Genomic DNA, 18162 nt, shown 5'->3' on the forward strand with positions numbered 1-18162 from the left:
CTCCATCCGGGGCCAAAGGTGAAAGCCCCAGGAAAGTATTTGGAAGTGCTCAACTGACCACGGACTGAGAGCATCCCGAATCAGTTCTTCTACTGCAATAAAGAGATGGAGCTGTCACCCTGTCGGTTTCTCAGCTGTTTTAATGACCTGGAAAGGCTCGGGGTGGCCTTGGGCAGCCCGCGCTCCAAAGGACGAGAAGAGGCTTCAGGTTTTTTCTCGGCCTGCAGTGTTTATTAGTTTTTATCTAAAAGATTTTCTCTCAGTCCGACAGAGGCCTGCTCAGCAGCCAGCCATGAGCACACTGAGAGCCCCCGGGGCAGTCACCTATCTTTATACTCAAAACTACGCATACAATATTTATCAATTTTCCCCAATACCTTTTACCCTTATTGACCAGTGCACTTTTAGTAATAACCAATCCCAAAGTGCCAACATCACCACAGAAGATGGAGGCCAAGAAGAAGAAGAAGAAGAAGGACAGGACACGCCCCAATTCCTCCATCTTACTTCTTTAGATCCCCTTGTACAGAAATCTTAAACCCTGTGTTTCACACTCTAATTAATTTATCCCTTCACCATTTACTCCAGTGAAAACCTCCCATCCTCATACAGGTGTCGTCTCCCGTGTAGGATCAAAGTCCAGCCACCAGACACTTCTGGCAACATTCCAGGACCTCCGAGTCCCCCAAGGGTGGTCTCGGTCACTCTGCACATCAGTCCTGAGGTGCTGAGATCCCACATCACCCCAGCGTCCAGGTGGCAGCAGCAGCAAAGCCCAGCCGGCAGCAGCACTGGCTCAACTCCATGCCCAGGAGCAGCCGTGGATGCCCACGGTGTGGGCAGGCAGGAGCCAGGCAGGGGCTGCTGTGACCAGCAGCGGGGTCCCCAGGGCTGGGGGAGCCCATGCTGAGCGTCCCTGGGCTGAGGACACATTTCCTTCCCTGGCATAATCAGGGCCTGCACCTCCTCAAGCGGCAAGCCCAGGAAAAGAGGGAAGCCATCAAGAGCATCTCCAGGGACACAGCCTGACCAGCAATTCCAGCAGGCAAAACAAAGCCCCACCCTAATTAACTCACACTTGATAGAACCTAATTGATGGCCCATCACCAATGCAAGGTGCTGCACAGGGTCTGCTCCTCTGGACGAGGGCCAGAAGGGGAGGGAAGGGAAGGGCTGTGTGGCCTTGGGGCCCGATGGGGCTGATGAACAGCCCCAGAGGCACAACAGCCCAGCTGCAGCCACACTCCGTTTCCTGGTCAGAACCCTAGCTGTAGCTGCCCTGGCCTTCCCCGTAAGGCACCTGGGGCCTTTGGGGGCACCCATAAGGCGCACGAGGGGCTGGGGTCCCTTGTGGGACACACAGGGATATTTCAGGCGCCCTCTGAGGCACGGAGGGTGCTAGGGTCCACTTCAAGTCATGCAAAGGATTTGGAATTTTGTGTGAGGCATGCACGGAGTGAGGGATCTCTCCTAAGGTGTGCAGGGCGCTGGGGTCTCTGCTGAGGCACATGACGGGGTTTTGGGGTCTCACTTCACATGCGGAGAGGGCTGTGGGCTCTCATAAGCGTCCCGGAGCTTTGCGCCCCTCCTGCTGCCCGCACTGGGGCGGGAGTCTCTGCTGAGGCCCGCAGGGCTCGGGGCCCTCCCGCGCTCCCTCCCGAGGCCCTCCGGGCCCGTCCGGCTCGGGGCTTCCGCGGCCCTGGGGCAGCCGCCGCGCCGGGGCGGTGCTGGCGACGAGCCGAGCCGGAGCTGCCCCGCCGGGTCGCGCTGCACGGGCACGGCACGGGCGGCGCTGAGCGCCGGGCAGGCGGCGCCACAGCCCCGGCTCTGCCTCCTTCAGGGCCGGGCACACACAGCCCCGCAGGCAGAGCGGCGGCTCCGGGCTCCGCTCGGCGCCCGAGGGGACGGAACCGATGCCGCAGGAGCCTGGGGAGCCCCGCGCAGGGCCCTGGCGCCGCCCGCCCGCCTCTCCTGTGGCCATCCCGGGCGGCAGGGACTCGCTCTGGGCGAGCTGCCGGCTCCTGCCACTGCCCTGACAACGCTGAGGGGCCTTCGGGGCCGGGACTGGGCTTGCCAGGGAGACAGTTCATAGGAGACTTGCGCAGGCCTTGCACAAGATTTACTGCGAAACAACTTAAACATAACATAACAATTTGGGTGCCGAGACCAGGGACTCTCTCAGCTGCAGGGACGTGGATAGCTTCTGGGAAGGAACTCCCCACCAGACTTTTAAGTGGTCCCATGGCTAGACCACTCTCACTTGGGAAAAGAGAGTCCTTTTTACAATAACGCATAAGCAAATTAGTTTTTAAGAGCGCGCAAGAGAGGCTCCCATCAGAGTGTCAGCTTGTAGGAGAGGGAGTACCCATAGAAAACTGCTTTGTGCACAAAGACCCTCGTGAGAAAAGGAGGCTGTGAGTATCATGAGGTTTTGGGTCGGGGGGCGGCTGTATGCGTGTGTGAGTGTGTGTGGAGTGTCTGAGACGGGGGCTGGGCAGTCTCAGACCCCCGAAGTGATTGGGACCTCCCAGTACCGCGTTTTCGCGTTCTCCACAAGGAGACCAGCCGGGAAAGGAGGGAAGCAAAAGAAAAGTGAATGAGTGGGGACCCCGGGAGGGTTTTCCCCAGGGGGAAGGAGGGGATCCTGGTCCAGGCACCTGTGGGAAGGTCCTTGGGCAGGAGGGATTTACTCAGTGGGGAGACTGAGAGAGTGAATGAATAGGTTCAATTTCCTTGGAGGGGTTGGTAGCAGGCAATTTAGTATGTGATTAGATGGTGAGAGGACGGGGCTAATAGATTGTGAAAGAGGGAGAGATAGGAGTGGAACAAGTAGATTGCAGAGGGAGAGACAGGAGTGGAACAGGCAGATTGAAAAGGCAGTGTGACAGAGTAGTAAGTGAGGAAGTTGAGCCACGAGGTGAGTGTGGCAAACTAAGACTCTCCTGGTACCGGGGAATTCTTAGTTTGTCGCCGCCAGAAATGGGTCAGGGAAAAAGTAAGTTCCTTGACCCAGGGGCTGCGTATTGTGTGAAAAATTCGCAGTCGTTTGAAGTATCTGGGAACCGTGAGGGGGGTTCTCCAGGGGGGGGCATTCCTCAGGACAGCCCACTGGGGATGATAATACGGTTTTGGGATGAACGGGAATCCCAAAGTGGAAAAAGTAAACAGAAAATAGTTAAGTATTACATGTTTAAATGGACAAATGAAATATTCCAGAAAGATAATTTATATTGGCCCAAGTTTGGATAATTTGAGGATTAGATTTGCCAGGCTCTAAATATATATGTGAATTCAAAAGACCCTGTTAATCAGGAGGAGAGTGAGTATGCTGCCTTCTGGAGTCGCGAGGGGAGACATCAGGAAGAAGCTGATATGAACCATAAATGAGCCTTGCTTGGTCTTATCCTAGGCAAGCTACTACAGCTCCAGAGCTCAGTCCCCAAGGGGACTGGGTGCCAGAAGCCAGCTCGCTCTCAGACCAAGGCCGCGGGACAGCCCTAGCAAGCAGGGAATATTCAGCTCTTAGTGATTAGGCAGCTCTTGTGATTTCAGCATTGCTTGCTAGGTAGCTTTTTCCCTTGGCCTAAGGCTCCAGCAGACGGTAGAGAGAGGAGAAGCAGAAGATGCTGGCTGTTCCACGAGTATGGCTTTATTGGAGGGTCCGTGAAGGGTCTCAGCTCTTCTTCTTCCCAGTTAGTAGGGGTACAGTATGCTACTTTTATACCTTTGGCCCGGGTCCAATCCTGACCAATGGCAAAGGTGTTAAGAGTGACCATAAGTGACCAATAGTAGGGTTAACAACATATTGCCTTACATGGCTGTAGGGATTGGGTACAAGGCAGATGTCCCTGGAGACAGCAAACTTCTTTGCTGCTGTGTCAGCATTCTATTATCCAAGGGGCCCAGGCTAAACCTGAGGGGTTTACTACAGAACCACACCCAAATTTCTGGAACATTGAAGAGACCTGAAAGATGGATTTTAAGCCATCAAGTAATTGGAATCATTTGTATAACTCAAGAAGGAAGGAAATTTATTAAAATAGTAGGGCATACTGCTTGTAAATCCACATTGGTGGTCAATATGGATAATCATTCAAAAATTTGGCAACCTGAAAACCCTGTTGGATATTGGGGACCAATAAAAGAAATAAATTGTGAATGGGATGAACAGATTAATTTATGCTGGTACAAAAGTCCTGGAGCTAACCCCTACCAATCCATCGACAGCCTGAGGTCTTATTGGGAACAGCCGGAGAAAATTGATTAGAGATGGAAAGCCTCAGATGGGATATATTGGATTTGTGAGCAATGAGCATACAGTGAGTTACCTCAAAAATGGAGAGGAACCTGTACTTTGGGAGTAATACAACCCTCCTTCTTTGTTCTACTGAGGTCTAGGAGCAATGTGCTAGGAACTCCACTGTATGAAACCATGCAGTGGAATAAAGGAGATTTGAATTTAAATTTTCCAACAGCAGGAGGGAATCAAAAATGGGAGGAGGATGAATGGCCTGCAAAACAAATTATAGCATATTATGACCCAGCAACATGGGCTCAGGATGGGTCATGGGGATATAAGACCCCAGTTTATCTGTTGAATAGATTAATAAGGCTCCAAGCAGTAGTGAAGGTGATGTCAAATCACACTTCCAGTGCCTTAAAAATGTTGGCCAGGCAATATACAGAAATGTGTGTGTTTGTGTACCAAAAAAGGATCGCCCTAGACTGTCTGTTAGCAGAAGAAGGAGGAGTTTGTAAGAGATTTAAGGAATCTGAGTGCTGTGTAAAAATTGATGATTATGGGGAAGCTATCACAGGACTTGCAGAAGAAATTAAAAGGGTGGCTCATGTACCAGTACAAAAGTGGAATTCAATCTTGAAAACAGATTGGTGGGGTACCCTCTTTGAAGGTGTTTGGAGGAAAAAGTTAGAGTTCATGTTGCTATGCTCAATTCTGAGACTTCTGTTTCTGCCTTGTATGATTTTGTGTTTTATTAGGTTAATTCATTCAGTGATTCAGGGGATGCAGATTACAACAATGTCTCTAGATTCAGAATCAGCAGGAAAAGGAAAACCAAGATCTCTAATGGTATTAAAAGCTAAATCGACCGACTTAAAAAGATTGAAATAGACCAGGAAATGTTAACTAAACTTGAAAGAGAGTGTGAAAGACTAGAAGCAGTAATAGAAATGTTGGAAAAGTTTGAAGCTAAAAAGAGACAACGAGAAAACCAAAATTTTGAAAAATATAAAAGATATCAGGGCACAGGCTTTTAAACACAGCACGAATCATAATGATCAAAAAGAGAAGTGGGGGATTTGTGATAAATAGGCATGACTCGTGCTGATAAAAATTGAAAGAGTAATTGATATTGATACAGTAATTAATATTTGAGAATAATAAACAGTTAAAAAATTCTAATGCCAAAGAAGAGAGGGAGAAGAGGGGCTCCACCTCCCCTTTCCCAGCAGATGCTTTCAAGGACCACAGGAAAGAAGCTGCAGATACAGCTTAAAAAAATGAGCAAAGAACCTGGTTGGGTCCCAGAAAATGTTAATTATAAGGGATTTATTGCTTTGATATATAGATGCAGTCATATGTTAGTCTTGGCTTACATTGTACTGGCTTGGTGCCCATGTGTAACCCAAAGGTGAATTAAAGGACAAAGAGGAAGAGGAGATCTTCATCCAAAACGACCCCCAAAGACTTCTGCAACCTCCAAACCGAGTGGTAGCACATGCGTGATAAGGGTGGTAATGAGGGCGGAGATAGAGATATGACAAACCGAAAATGGGAGGAGATGGCATTGACACATGGCATATAAGGGGAGATTTTCACTTGGCAAACACGTACGTGATGTGGCAAGGGTCCCAGAACTCTGCCCTCCGTACCCCGCGGTTATTTTTGCTTATGTGCTATTATTGGAACCACATTATCCCTTATTATAATCAAATTATATTGTACCCAATTTTATATTTTTTATTTTAACTATTCAATTAAAATTGTTACTACTTTCAATATTGTTTGGTTTTTTTGTGATGGGATAATTGGGCAAACATAACAAAACGAATCAATAAAATAAATTCACACTGCAACAATCAAGAGCATTTTCAGACACACAGCCTGACCGACCAGCAATGGAAGCAGGAAAAAAAAAAGTTTTGCTGAGCAATGGCCCTTTGATGAAGCAAAACATTTGCAATCAGGGCACCCATTGGTACAGATGGGGGCACACTCTGGGGATACAGCTGAGGCCATGAGGTCACAGCAGGCTCAGGGGTCACAGCAGGCTGAGGTCACAGTTGGCTCTGAGGTCACAGATGTCCCAGACCCGGTGGTTGCACAGCAGCACAAGGAGCGAGCAGTCAGTGCTTGAGCACAACTGTTGCGGCAGCAGCAGCGGCGCTGGCAGCAGTGGTGCTGACATTGGGACAGCGGTGTCAGGACAGCGGTGGCAGCAAGAGCTGCGGGACTGGCAGAGGGCAAGGCAGCATGGCCCTTGCTCTGCGCCTCTTCCTCCTGCTCCTCCTGGCCGTGGCCCTGCCTGCCAGGGCTGCCCAGGCTGCTCCGCTGCAAGCGTGGGGAGCAGGTGAGCCGGCAGCCTGGCTCCCCTTTCCCGGGACAGCGCTCCCTGCTCCCCGGGAAGCGCTGGGGATGGTTTTCCCCAGGCCTTCAGGGAGGGTTTCCTCTGGGGGAGGGAGAGAGACCCCAGGGCCCTGGGCAGCCCCAGATTCCTCTCCCGGGATGTGTCACAGGCCTGCAAAGAGGGTGCAGAGTGACCAGGAGCCAGCCCAGAGCTCCCCAGGCCCCTGGGCAGTTTGGCCTTGTCCATCCACATCTGGCTCCCATAGCCTTAACCAAGCCCCTGGCAGTGCCCTGTTCCCAAAGGCAGAAGGAGATCCCAACACCACATGGAAATGGTTCTGATCAGTGCTCCCTTCTAGACTGGAAGCATGACACCGGTGTTTTGGAAGGCCTGATGAATCATGTTTTGAAGTTCATGGAGGATGCTGGAGGCAAGTTCTCAGTGTGCCTTTCCCGAGGCAATAATCAATGTGACAAGAGCTCACTCATAAGCCATTTCCTTTAATATAATCTTAAGGTTCAAGGATTCTGAAAACCTTACCTGGCTCCTTTCTGGAGCCCTGAGGGATCCCACAGGATCGCTCTCAGTGGGAGGAAGGAGCATTTAGCTGTCCATCCTCCTCCCGTGTTCAATGCCAGTATGTCCTTCCGTGTGCTCTGTGCAGCCTCAGAGAAGAGCACAGAGGGCAGGGTCCAGGCCCAGGGCTGTGCCCCGGGGCTGAGCCTTGCCTGCAGCCTGAGGATCTCCTACAGTGCCACGGGTGCTGTTCTGTCCTGCATTTCTTTGTAGCTGAACCTGTTGGTGAAGGTGATCTGGCTTCCCAACCCACGTCCAGGACTGAGCCTCTGGGAGATGGTGAGGGTAGGTCAAGGCCTTGCCCCTGGGAGAGCTGCCAGCTCAGAGCCCAAAGCTCGGCCAGGGGGGCATTGCTGCAGGTGCCAGGACAGAGCCGTGCACGTGTGTGCCCTCGCCCTGCGCGATCCCCTCACCGCTCCTGCGGCTCAGTGGTGCTCGTGCAGCTGAGCAGAGATGGCAGAAGCTTCTGTGGCTGTTGAGTTACAGATGTGTCTGCAGGGAGGAGTTTTCCTGTCCCTGTGATCAGTCCTACACGGAAGGCAGGCTCCCGTCGCAGGGGTGAGTAGTGTGTCCCTGCTGACCCCACAGGCTCAGCCCTCCTTCTCTGGCATCCATTCATGGGAAATGGAACTTCTTTCTCTTAAGGTCCTCCGAGAGGGAAGAACAAACCTAGAGACGAGAAGAAATTATTTGAGTCAAATGACATCTTGAAACAAATACTGGAGATACTGCACAAAGAGAATGGTGAGAGCATTTCCCTCAGCCTTGCCCTGGGGCTCAGCAGCCGGGGGCTCTGGCTGCACATCTGGACACGCCGTGCCCGGCACAGCGGGAAGGGATCCATGGCAGCCTCGCTGCCCCGCTGCTGCTTCCACGCCCTGCAGGGCTGTTTGCCAGCCTGGCCTGGCTGCAGCTTCTCCCCAGCCTCTGCAGGAAGGCATTGGCCATCAGCTGACAGGCAACCCAAACCGCACCACTGTAGCAGGCTCCGAGCATGCTAGGGCCCCATGGAGGGCCGAGGCTTAAAGACAGGAATTGCCAAGTCATGATGAAGTAGCAAAAGAAGCCCCTGCCTTCTGCCTTTTGGACCCCAGCATATCTCTCTGTAGCCCCATAGGTCACTTCCACTTATCCACTACTATTGTACAAGTATGGATCCCCTTACACCCCATATATAGAGCTGTTTTAACCCATTCTGGAGAGGAGCCATCTCTAGAACCCTTCACAGACCCTTCAATAAAACCCTCGCTGTGGAACGCCAGGACCTTTCTTCTCCTCTCTTGTAGCATCTGCTTCCTGGCTAGCCTGCAAGGCGCCTTAGCAAGCAAAGAGCTGAACCATAAGAGAGCTGATAATCACTAAAGAGCTGATATCCACTGGGCTTGCTAAGGTAGCCAGCGGCTGAGCGCGGCCTGGGTACTCGGACACTCTGTCCCCATGAAGGATTGAGGTATCCAGCCAGTGCTGCCTGCTCGGGGGCAAATTAGCCCAGCAGGGAACCCGGGATACCCCACAGGCCATGCACACCCTGAGATCCCCCGCAATTTCCCTGTCTCCGGGCACATCAGGTGTAGGGGCTGTTTGGAAAACGGACCAGTCTGGGACAGTCCCAAAATCCACGGTGTTTCCTGATCCTTATCCATGCCTTTCGCAACTAATGCTGCCTGAAGCTGTCATCTTCACCATTCCCAATGAGGAATGTTTCCATCTGATCCAGCTGTCTCTTTTCCATTCTTCAGAAATGAAAGGAAAGTCTGTGCTGGAAGCTGAGTTCCATGGAGGAAGCAGTCATTCTGTGCCAGCCTCTGGTGCAGGAAGGCAGGCCATGCCAGGCACAGCCACAGGAGGTAATTGCTGTGCCTCTGGGCCTGAGCCCTGCTGAGGCTTGAGCTGCCCTCTCTGCTGCTTGGCACTGCGGGCACAGCCCGGACAAGACGGGCACAGCCCAGAGGAATTGTCCCCAGCAGGCTCAGGGCACTCGGGTACTGAGCTGTCCTGCTGGGCTCCCTCCGTGGGAGACACGTCCTGAAACCTGGGAGCTGCTGCACGGGGTGCCCATGGTGGGGAAAGGGCAGAGGGGGAGAGCAAGGCTCCACTGGGTCCTGACAGAGCCTGGCCACGTGCCCTTGGGATGGGCAGTGTCCCAGCAGAAGGAGGGCAGGAGGGACAGAGGGAGGCAGGGATAGCTGTGGCACTGCCTGCTGCAGTTTCCCTCTGGGCTTTAGGGAGGATTTCCTCTGGGTGTGAGTGGAAGCCCCCAGCGCCCTGGGCTACTCCAGTTGCCCCTCCCAGGGATGTTGCACAGGACCTGCTAAGTGGGTAGAGAGTGACCAGGAGCCTGCCCATAGCTCCTCAGTCCCCTGTGCAGCTTTGGCCGTGTCCATTCACGTCTGGCTCCCATGACCTTATCCGACCCCCTTGCAGTGCCCATTTCCCAGAGGCAGAAGGGGATCCCAGCACAGCCCTGAAAAATGTTGTCCTCTGTGCTCTGTTCTAGATAAGGTTGCTGGGAAGCCATCGCCATTAGATTGGCTGGATCAAGTTTTGAAGCCCTTGGAGGCTCCTGCAGGTATGTTCTCACTGTCCCACCAAGGATTAAGCATTGACAACCTGGCAGGACCAGGTGACAGATGCTTCTGTGTCTGTTGAGTTATAGGTGCTTCTGCAGGGAGGACTTTTGCTGCTCCATTTCTGGTTCCTGCACGCAAACCCAACTCCCATCGCAGGGGTGAGTAGCGTGTCCCTGCTGACCCCACAGGCTGAGCCCTGCTTTTGTGCCATCCAGTCATGGGAAATGGAGCTACTTTCTCTTAAGGTCCTCCAAGAAGGAAGAACAAACCTAGAGGCGAGACGAAATCCCTTGAGTCAAACAACGTCTTGAAACAAATAGTGGAGGAACTGCACAAAGGGAATGGTGAGAGCATTTCTCTCAGCCTTGTCCTGGGGCTCAGCAGCCAGTGGCTGTGGCTGCACATCTGGACACGCCGTGCCCGGCACAGCGGGAAGGGATCCATGGCAGCCTCGCTGCCCCGCTGCTGCTTCCACGCCCTGCAGGGCTGTTTCCCAGCCTGGCCTGGCTGCAGCTTCTCCCCAGCCTCTGCAGGAAGGCATTGGGCATCAGCTCACAGGCAGACCAAACATCAACAGACCCTGAAATTCCCCACAATATCCTGGTCTTCACCTTAGGAAAAGGAGGTCGTTTGCACCAGGGAGTGATCTGACCCAGCCCCAAAAACTTGGTCGTTTTCCTGCTTTTAACAAATATTGCCTCCTCTAGATGCCACCACCCAAATAGCGAACAGTTCCCTCTGATGCAGCTGTCTCTCTTCCTTTCTCAAAAAATGGACATAGAGGTTCTGTGGAAAGCAGCATTTCCTGAAGGAAGCAGTCGCTCTTCGTTACCAGCCCCTGCCACAGGAAAGGAGGAGATGCCAGACACAGGCACAGGCACAGAAGGTAATTGCTGTGCCAGGCTCAGCCCTTGGCAGGGCTGTGTGGCAGCAGCTCTTCCCCAGGGCCTGCCCTTGCACGGCCCGGCAGCAGCCAAAGCTGGAGGTGCCTCTGGAGCTCGTTCACAGCCCCGGGGAAAGGGGACTCGTGCACCAACATCCCTCCCGCTGCAGCTGCTCTGGAGCTGGCCCTGAGTACCCAGAGGCCCAAGGCACAGGAGCAGCCCCGAGCGGGAGCCCTGCCGCGAGCCCAGGGCCAGAGCCAGCCTTGGCGCACAAAGGAAACAGTTCTCATCTTGGTTTGCTTCCAGACTGGGATACTGGGATGGCTTCTCCATTAACCTGGAGGTTTGAAATTGTGAAGCCCACTGAGGGTTCTTCAGGTGCGTTCTCACCGTCCCACCAAGGCGTAATCATTGACAAGCTGGCAAGAACCAGGTGACAGAAGCTTCTGTGGCTGTTCAGTTACAGATGTGACTGCAGGGACAACTTCACCAACTCCTGGGCTGCATAGTGAGCACCAAACCAGCTCCCATCACAGCGGTGAGTAGCGTGTCCCGGCTGGCCTCACAGGCTGAGCCCTGCTTTTGTGGCATCCATTCATGGGAAACGGAACTACTTTCTGTCAAGATCTTCCAACAGTAAAGCCCAAACACACGACAGACAAGAAATTCCAGAAGCCATTTGAAGTCATGTGGCAACTGCTAAAGAAAGTGCTTCAGGGAGGACAAGGTGGGTGCATTCCCTCAGCCTTGTCCTGGGGCTCAGCAGCCGGGGGCTCTGGCTGCACATCTGGACACACCGTGCCCAGCACAGCGGGAAGGGATCCATGGCAGCCTCGCTGCCCCGCTGCTGCTTCCACGCCCTGCAGGGCTGTTTGCCAGCCTGGCCTGGCTGCAGCTTCTCCCCAGCCTCTGCAGGAAGGCATTGGGCATCAGCTGACAGGGAGCCCGAACAGCATCATGGACCATCCACACCCTGACATCCTCTGCAATTTCCCTGTCTCTGAGCAGATCAGGAGGCACACAGTTTGCACAAGGGAGTGCTCAGGCCTAATCCCAAGAGCCTGGGCATTTTCCTGATTGTTATCCGTGTCTTTGAGAAGCATTGCCTCCTAAGCTGTGCCCTTGCCGATGGGAAACAGCCCCATCTGACCCAGTGTTCCTTTTCCTTTCTCCAGAAGTGGATGCAGAGGCTGTGCTGAAGGCGGCGTTTCCCACAGGAAGCAGGGATTCTGTGCCAGCCTCTGGTGCAGGAAGGGAGGCGATGCCAGGCACAGCCACAGGAGGTAATTGCTGTGCCTCTGGGCCTGAGCCCTGCTGAGGCTTGAGCTGCCCTCTCTGCTGCTTGGCACTGCGGGCACAGCCCGGACAAGACGGGCACAGCCCAGAGGAATTGTCCCCAGCAGGCTCAGGGCACTCGGGTACTGAGCTGTCCTGCTGGGCTCCCTCCGTGGGAGACACGTCCCGAAACCTGGGAGCGGCTGCACGGGGTGCCCATGGTGGGGAAAGGGCAGAGGGGGAGAGCAAGGCTCCACTGGGTCCTGACAGGGCCTGGCCACGTGCCCTTGAGGACTGGGCAGTGTCCCAGCAGAAGGAGGGCAGGAGGGACAGAGGGAGGCAGGGATAGCTGTGGCACTGCCTGCTGCAGTTTCCCTCTGGGCTTTAGAGAGGATTTCCTCTGTGTGTGTTAGGGAGAGAGCCCCAGGGCCTTGGGCTACTCCAGCCGCCACACCAGGGACATTTCCCAGGACCTGCAAAGATTGTGGAGAGTGGCCAGGAGCCAGCCCAGTGCTCTCCAGACCCCGGTGCAGCTTTGGCCATGTCCATTCACACCTGGCTCCCATGGCCTTACCCGGCCCCCTTGCAGTGCCCATTTCCCAGAGGCAGAAGGGGATCCCAGCACAGCCCTGAAAAATGTTGTCCTCTGTGCTCTGTTCTAGATAAGGTTGCTGGGAAGCCATCGCCATTAGATTGGCTGGATCAAGTTTTGAAGCCCTTGGAGGCTCCTGCAGGTATGTTCTCACTGTCCCACCAAGGATTAAGCATTGACAACCTGGCAGGACCAGGTGACAGATGCTTCTGTGTCTGTTGAGTTATAGGTGCTTCTGCAGGGAGGACTTTTGCTGCTCCATTTCTGGTTCCTGCACGCAAACCCAACTCCCATCGCAGGGGTGAGTAGCGTGTCCCTGCTGACCCCACAGGCTGAGCCCTGCTTTTGTGCCATCCAGTCATGGGAAATGGAGCTACTTTCTCTTAAGGTCCTCCAAGAAGGAAGAACAAACCTAGAGGCGAGACGAAATCCCTTGAGTCAAACAACGTCTTGAAACAAATAGTGGAGGAACTGCACAAAGGGAATGGTGAGAGCATTTCTCTCAGCCTTGTCCTGGGGCTCAGCAGCCAGTGGCTGTGGCTGCACATCTGGACACGCCGTGCCCAGCACAGCGGGAAGGGATCCATGGCAGCCTCGCTGCCCCGCTGCTGCTTCCACGCCCTGCAGGGCTGTTTCCCAGCCTGGCCTGGCTGCAGCTTCTCCCCAGCCTCTGCAGGAAGGCATTGGGCATCAGCTCACAGGCAGACCAAACATCAACAGACCCTGAAATTCCCCACAATATCCTGGTCTTCACCTTAGGAAAAGGAGGTCGTTTGCACCAGGGAGTGATCTGACCCAGCCCCAAAAACTTGGTCGTTTTCCTGCTTTTAACAAATATTGCCTCCTCTAGATGCCACCACCCAAATAGCGAACAGTTCCCTCTGATGCAGCTGTCTCTCTTCCTTTCTCAAAAAATGGACATAGAGGTTCTGTGGAAAGCAGCATTTCCTGAAGGAAGCAGTCGCTCTTCGTTACCAGCCCCTGCCACAGGAAAGGAGGAGATGCCAGACACAGGCACAGGCACAGAAGGTAATTGCTGTGCCAGGCTCAGCCCTTGGCAGGGCTGTGTGGCAGCAGCTCTTCCCCAGGGCCTGCCCTTGCACGGCCCGGCAGCAGCCAAAGCTGGAGGTGCCTCTGGAGCTCGTTCACAGCCCCGGGGAAAGGGGACTCGTGCACCAACGTCCCTCCCGCTGCAGCTGCTCTGGAGCTGGCCCTGAGTACCCAGAGGCCCAAGGCACAGGAGCAGCCCCGAGCGGGAGCCCTGCCGCGAGCCCAGGGCCAGAGCCAGCCTTGGCGCACAAAGGAAACAGTTCTCATCTTGGTTTGCTTCCAGACTGGGATACTGGGATGGCTTCTCCATTAACCTGGAGGTTTGAAATTGTGAAGCCCACTGAGGGTTCTTCAGGTGCGTTCTCACCGTCCCACCAAGGCGTAATCATTGACAAGCTGGCAAGAACCAGGTGACAGAAGCTTCTGTGGCTGTTCAGTTACAGATGTGACTGCAGGGACAACTTCACCAACTCCTGGGCTGCATAGTGAGCACCAAACCAGCTCCCATCACAGCGGTGAGTAGCGTGTCCCGGCTGGCCTCACAGGCTGAGCCCTGCTTTTGTGGCATCCATTCATGGGAAACGGAACTACTTTCTGTCAAGATCTTCCAACAGTAAAGCCCAAACACACGACAGACAAGAAATTCCAGAAGCCATTTGAAGTCATGTGGCAACTGCTAAAGAAAGTGCTTCAGGGAGGACAAGGTGGGTGCATTCCCTCAGCCTTGTCCTGGGGCTCAGCAGCCGGGGGCTCTGGCTGCACATCTGGACACACCGTGCCCAGCACAGCGGGAAGGGATCCATGGCAGCCTCGCTGCCCCGCTGCTGCTTCCACGCCCTGCAGGGCTGTTTGCCAGCCTGGCCTGGCTGCAGCTTCTCCCCAGCCTCTGCAGGAAGGCATTGGGCATCAGCTGACAGGGAGCCCGAACAGCATCATGGACCATCCACACCCTGACATCCTCTGCAATTTCCCTGTCTCTGAGCAGATCAGGAGGCACACAGTTTGCACAAGGGAGTGCTCAGGCCTAATCCCAAGAGCCTGGGCATTTTCCTGATTGTTATCCGTGTCTTTGAGAAGCATTGCCTCCTAAGCTGTGCCCTTGCCGATGGGAAACAGCCCCATCTGACCCAGTGTTCCTTTTCCTTTCTCCAGAAGTGGATGCAGAGGCTGTGCTGAAGGCGGCGTTTCCCACAGGAAGCAGGGATTCTGTGCCAGCCTCTGGTGCAGGAAGGGAGGCGATGCCAGGCACAGCCACAGGAGGTAATTGCTGTGCCTCTGGGCCTGAGCCCTGCTGAGGCTTGAGCTGCCCTCTCTGCTGCTTGGCACTGCGGGCACAGCCCGGACAAGACGGGCACAGCCCAGAGGAATTGTCCCCAGCAGGCTCAGGGCACTCGGGTACTGAGCTGTCCTGCTGGGCTCCCTCCGTGGGAGACACGTCCCGAAACCTGGGAGCGGCTGCACGGGGTGCCCATGGTGGGGAAAGGGCAGAGGGGGAGAGCAAGGCTCCACTGGGTCCTGACAGGGCCTGGCCACGTGCCCTTGAGGACTGGGCAGTGTCCCAGCAGAAGGAGGGCAGGAGGGACAGAGGGAGGCAGGGATAGCTGTGGCACTGCCTGCTGCAGTTTCCCTCTGGGCTTTAGAGAGGATTTCCTCTGTGTGTGTTAGGGAGAGAGCCCCAGGGCCTTGGGCTACTCCAGCCGCCACACCAGGGACATTTCCCAGGACCTGCAAAGATTGTGGAGAGTGGCCAGGAGCCAGCCCAGTGCTCTCCAGACCCCGGTGCAGCTTTGGCCATGTCCATTCACACCTGGCTCCCATGGCCTTACCCGGCCCCCTTGCAGTGCCCATTTCCCAGAGGCAGAAGGGGATCTCAGCACAGCATGGAAATGGTTCTGATCTGTGCTCTGTTCTAGACTGGAATCGTAACATGGATTATTTGGAAGCCCTGCTGGACAATGGCTTGCAATTCCTGGAAGATGCTGGAGGCAAGTTCTCAGTGTGCCTTTCCCGAGACAATAATCAGTGTCAATGTGGCTAGAGCTCCCTCGCCTTCCATTTCCCTTAACATAATCTCATGGTTGAAAGAATCTTGAATTCTTGGCCCGCTCCTTCTGGAGCCCTGAGTGATCCCACAGGATTGCTGTGAATAGGAGGAAGGAGCATTTAGCTGTCCATCCTCTTCCCGTGTGCAATGGCCGTGTCCTTCTGTATGCTCTGTGCAGTCACAGAGATGAGCGGAACGGGCAGGGTCCAGGCCCAGGGCTGTGCCCCGGGGCTGAGCCTTGCCTGCAGCCTGAGGATCTCCTACAGTGCCACGGGTGCTGTTCTGTCCTGCTTTTCTTTGCAGCTGAACCTGTTGATGAAGGTGATCTGGCTTCCCAACCCACGTCCAGGACTGAGCCTCTGGGAGATGGTGAGGGTAGGTCAAGGCCTTGCCCCTGGGAGAGCTGCCAGCTCAGAGCCCAAAGCTCGGCCAGGGGGGCATCGCTGCAGGTGCCAGGACAGAGCCATGCACGTGTGTGCCCTCGCCCTGTGCGATCCCCTCACCGCTCCTGCGGCTCAGTGGTGCCCGTGCAGCTGAGCAGGGATGGCAGAAGCTTCTGTGGCTGTTGTGTTACAGATGTGTCTGCAGGGAGGACTTCTGCAGCGGATTGGCTGGATTCTTGGCACCAACCCAGCCCCCATCGCAGGGGTGAGTAGTGTGCCCCTGCTGAATCCACAGGCTGAGCCCTGCTTTTGTGGCATCCATTCATGGGAAATGGAACATGGAACAAAATGAAAGACCCATGATAGTGCAGGCAAAACGCCTCTTGACTCAAATGAATTCCTGAGACAAACACAGAATGGGGCACAGGCTGGACAAAGTGGGTGCATTCCCTCAGCCTTGTCCTGGGGCTCAGCAGCCGGGGGCTCTGGCTGCACATCTGGACACGCCGTGCCCAGCACAGCAGGAAGGGATCCATGGCAGCCTTGCTGCCCCGCTGCTGCTTCCACGCCCTGCAGGGCTGTTTGCCAGCCTGGCCTGGCTGCAGCTTCTCCCCAGCCTCTGCAGGAAGGCATTGGCCATCAGCTGCCACCCAGCCCAAACCGCACCACGGGCCTCAGATCCCCTGCAACATCCCTGTCTCTGAGCTGATCAGGAGGCACAGCTATTTGGAGGAGGGGGTGTTCTGGCCCAGCCCCAACAGCATGGGCATTTTCTCCATCTCTACACTGACTTTTACAAGTTTTGCCTCCTGCCGATGTCACCTCCCCAATGGGGAATGTTGCCATCTGATCCAGCTGTGCCTCTTTCTTTTTCAAGTGATGGACCAAAAATCTGTGCAGAAGGAGCCACACCCCGGAGGAAGCAGTGTGTCGGTGTCAGGCTCCACTGCAGGAACAAATGTGATGCCAAGCACAGGTTAAAGCAGAGAAGGCAATTGCTGTGCCAGGCTCAGCCCCGGGGAAAGGGGACTCGTGCACCAACGTCCCTCCCGCTGCAGCTGCTCCAGAGCTGGCCCTGAGTGCCCAGAGGCCCAAGGCACAGGAGCAGCCCCGAGCGGGAGCCCTGCCGCGAGCCCAGGGCCAGAGCCAGCCTCGGCTCCCGACTGGGCAGGGGCTGCACTGGGTCCTGACAGGGCCTGACTCTGTGCCCTGGGGCTGAGGGAGCTGTCACAGGGCAGGGAGGGCCAGGGCTGGCAGTGGCTGCTCAGGGATGGCTTTGGCCCGTGTCCCTCCAAGGAGCCACTGCCCAAGCAGCTGCGCTGCCCCCGGGCTCTCCTCCCGGCCTGCTGGGCTTTGTTGGGTGGCACAGCCTGTGCCAAGGGGCGGCAAGGTGCCTGCAGGCCCCAGCTCTGGGGGAAACGGAGAACGTCCTGCCCGCATCCACCATGCTGCCAGCTCAGCAGTGCAGCACAGCACGGGCTGACGCTCCCCATTGCTCCCACAGGTGCAGCTGGAAACACAGCACATGTTCCTGATTCCCAGGAGGGCCCTGGAGGGGGTTTCTGTCAGGGAACAGGCTGCTGGCTGGGGTTACTGGCAGGCCTACTTCTTTTGGAGATTGTCGTCATGTTTTGCTGCTTTGGAATCTGGTATTCCTGGAAGCGAAAACGGTGAGTGTTTTGTTGCTCTCCGCCTCAAACAGCTTCTTTTGAAAGTCTACTGCAGACAGGAAACATTCCCAGGGCTGCAGTGTCGGTGTGGCCAGTCCATGATTGTCCAAAGAACTCTGCTGAGGGTTCTGCTGCTGCCCAGAGCTTTCATTGGCCTCCTCATTGCTGGGTCTTGTCCTGGGGGGCCCGCTGGGGCTGCAGCCAGTGCTGGCTCCCACTGAGGCTGCCTGGCCAAGGCAAACCCCAGGGGCACAGGGCAGAGGCAAAGCACGGTGTGGAGGAGAAAGAGCAGGGACGAGATTGCCCTTGAAAGGCAGAGGCGCTCTGGGGCCCGCTCCTGGCCAGGGAGCCTGCCCAGAGCCGTGCCCTGCTCGCCGGGGCCTTGAGGGACAGCTGTGCAGCTGGGCCAAGCTGTGCCAGCAGCTCCAGCTGTGCTGGGGAGCCTTGCCAGCTCTGGGCCCTGCTGTGCAGGAGGCTCCCTGTGTGCCACTGGCAGCTGGGGCCTCAGCCACCTCCTCTCTTCACAGGCAC

The 18162-nt window shown here is 55.4% G+C and overlaps 1 protein-coding gene across 1 annotated transcript; it reads right to left on the reverse strand.

Moving 5' to 3' along the window:
* Positions 1-1558: 1558 nt before the first annotated feature.
* LOC131087982 (proline-rich proteoglycan 2-like) lies at positions 1559-1981 on the reverse strand. The gene has a single exon (XM_058031730.1). The coding sequence runs from the start codon at positions 1979-1981 to the stop codon at positions 1559-1561; it is 423 nt and encodes a 140-aa protein (XP_057887713.1).
* Positions 1982-18162: the final 16181 nt, after the last annotated feature.

The sequence above is a fragment of the Melospiza georgiana genome, chromosome 11 (assembly GCF_028018845.1).
Source record: "Melospiza georgiana isolate bMelGeo1 chromosome 11, bMelGeo1.pri, whole genome shotgun sequence".
NCBI classification, from domain to species: domain Eukaryota; kingdom Metazoa; phylum Chordata; class Aves; order Passeriformes; family Passerellidae; genus Melospiza; species Melospiza georgiana.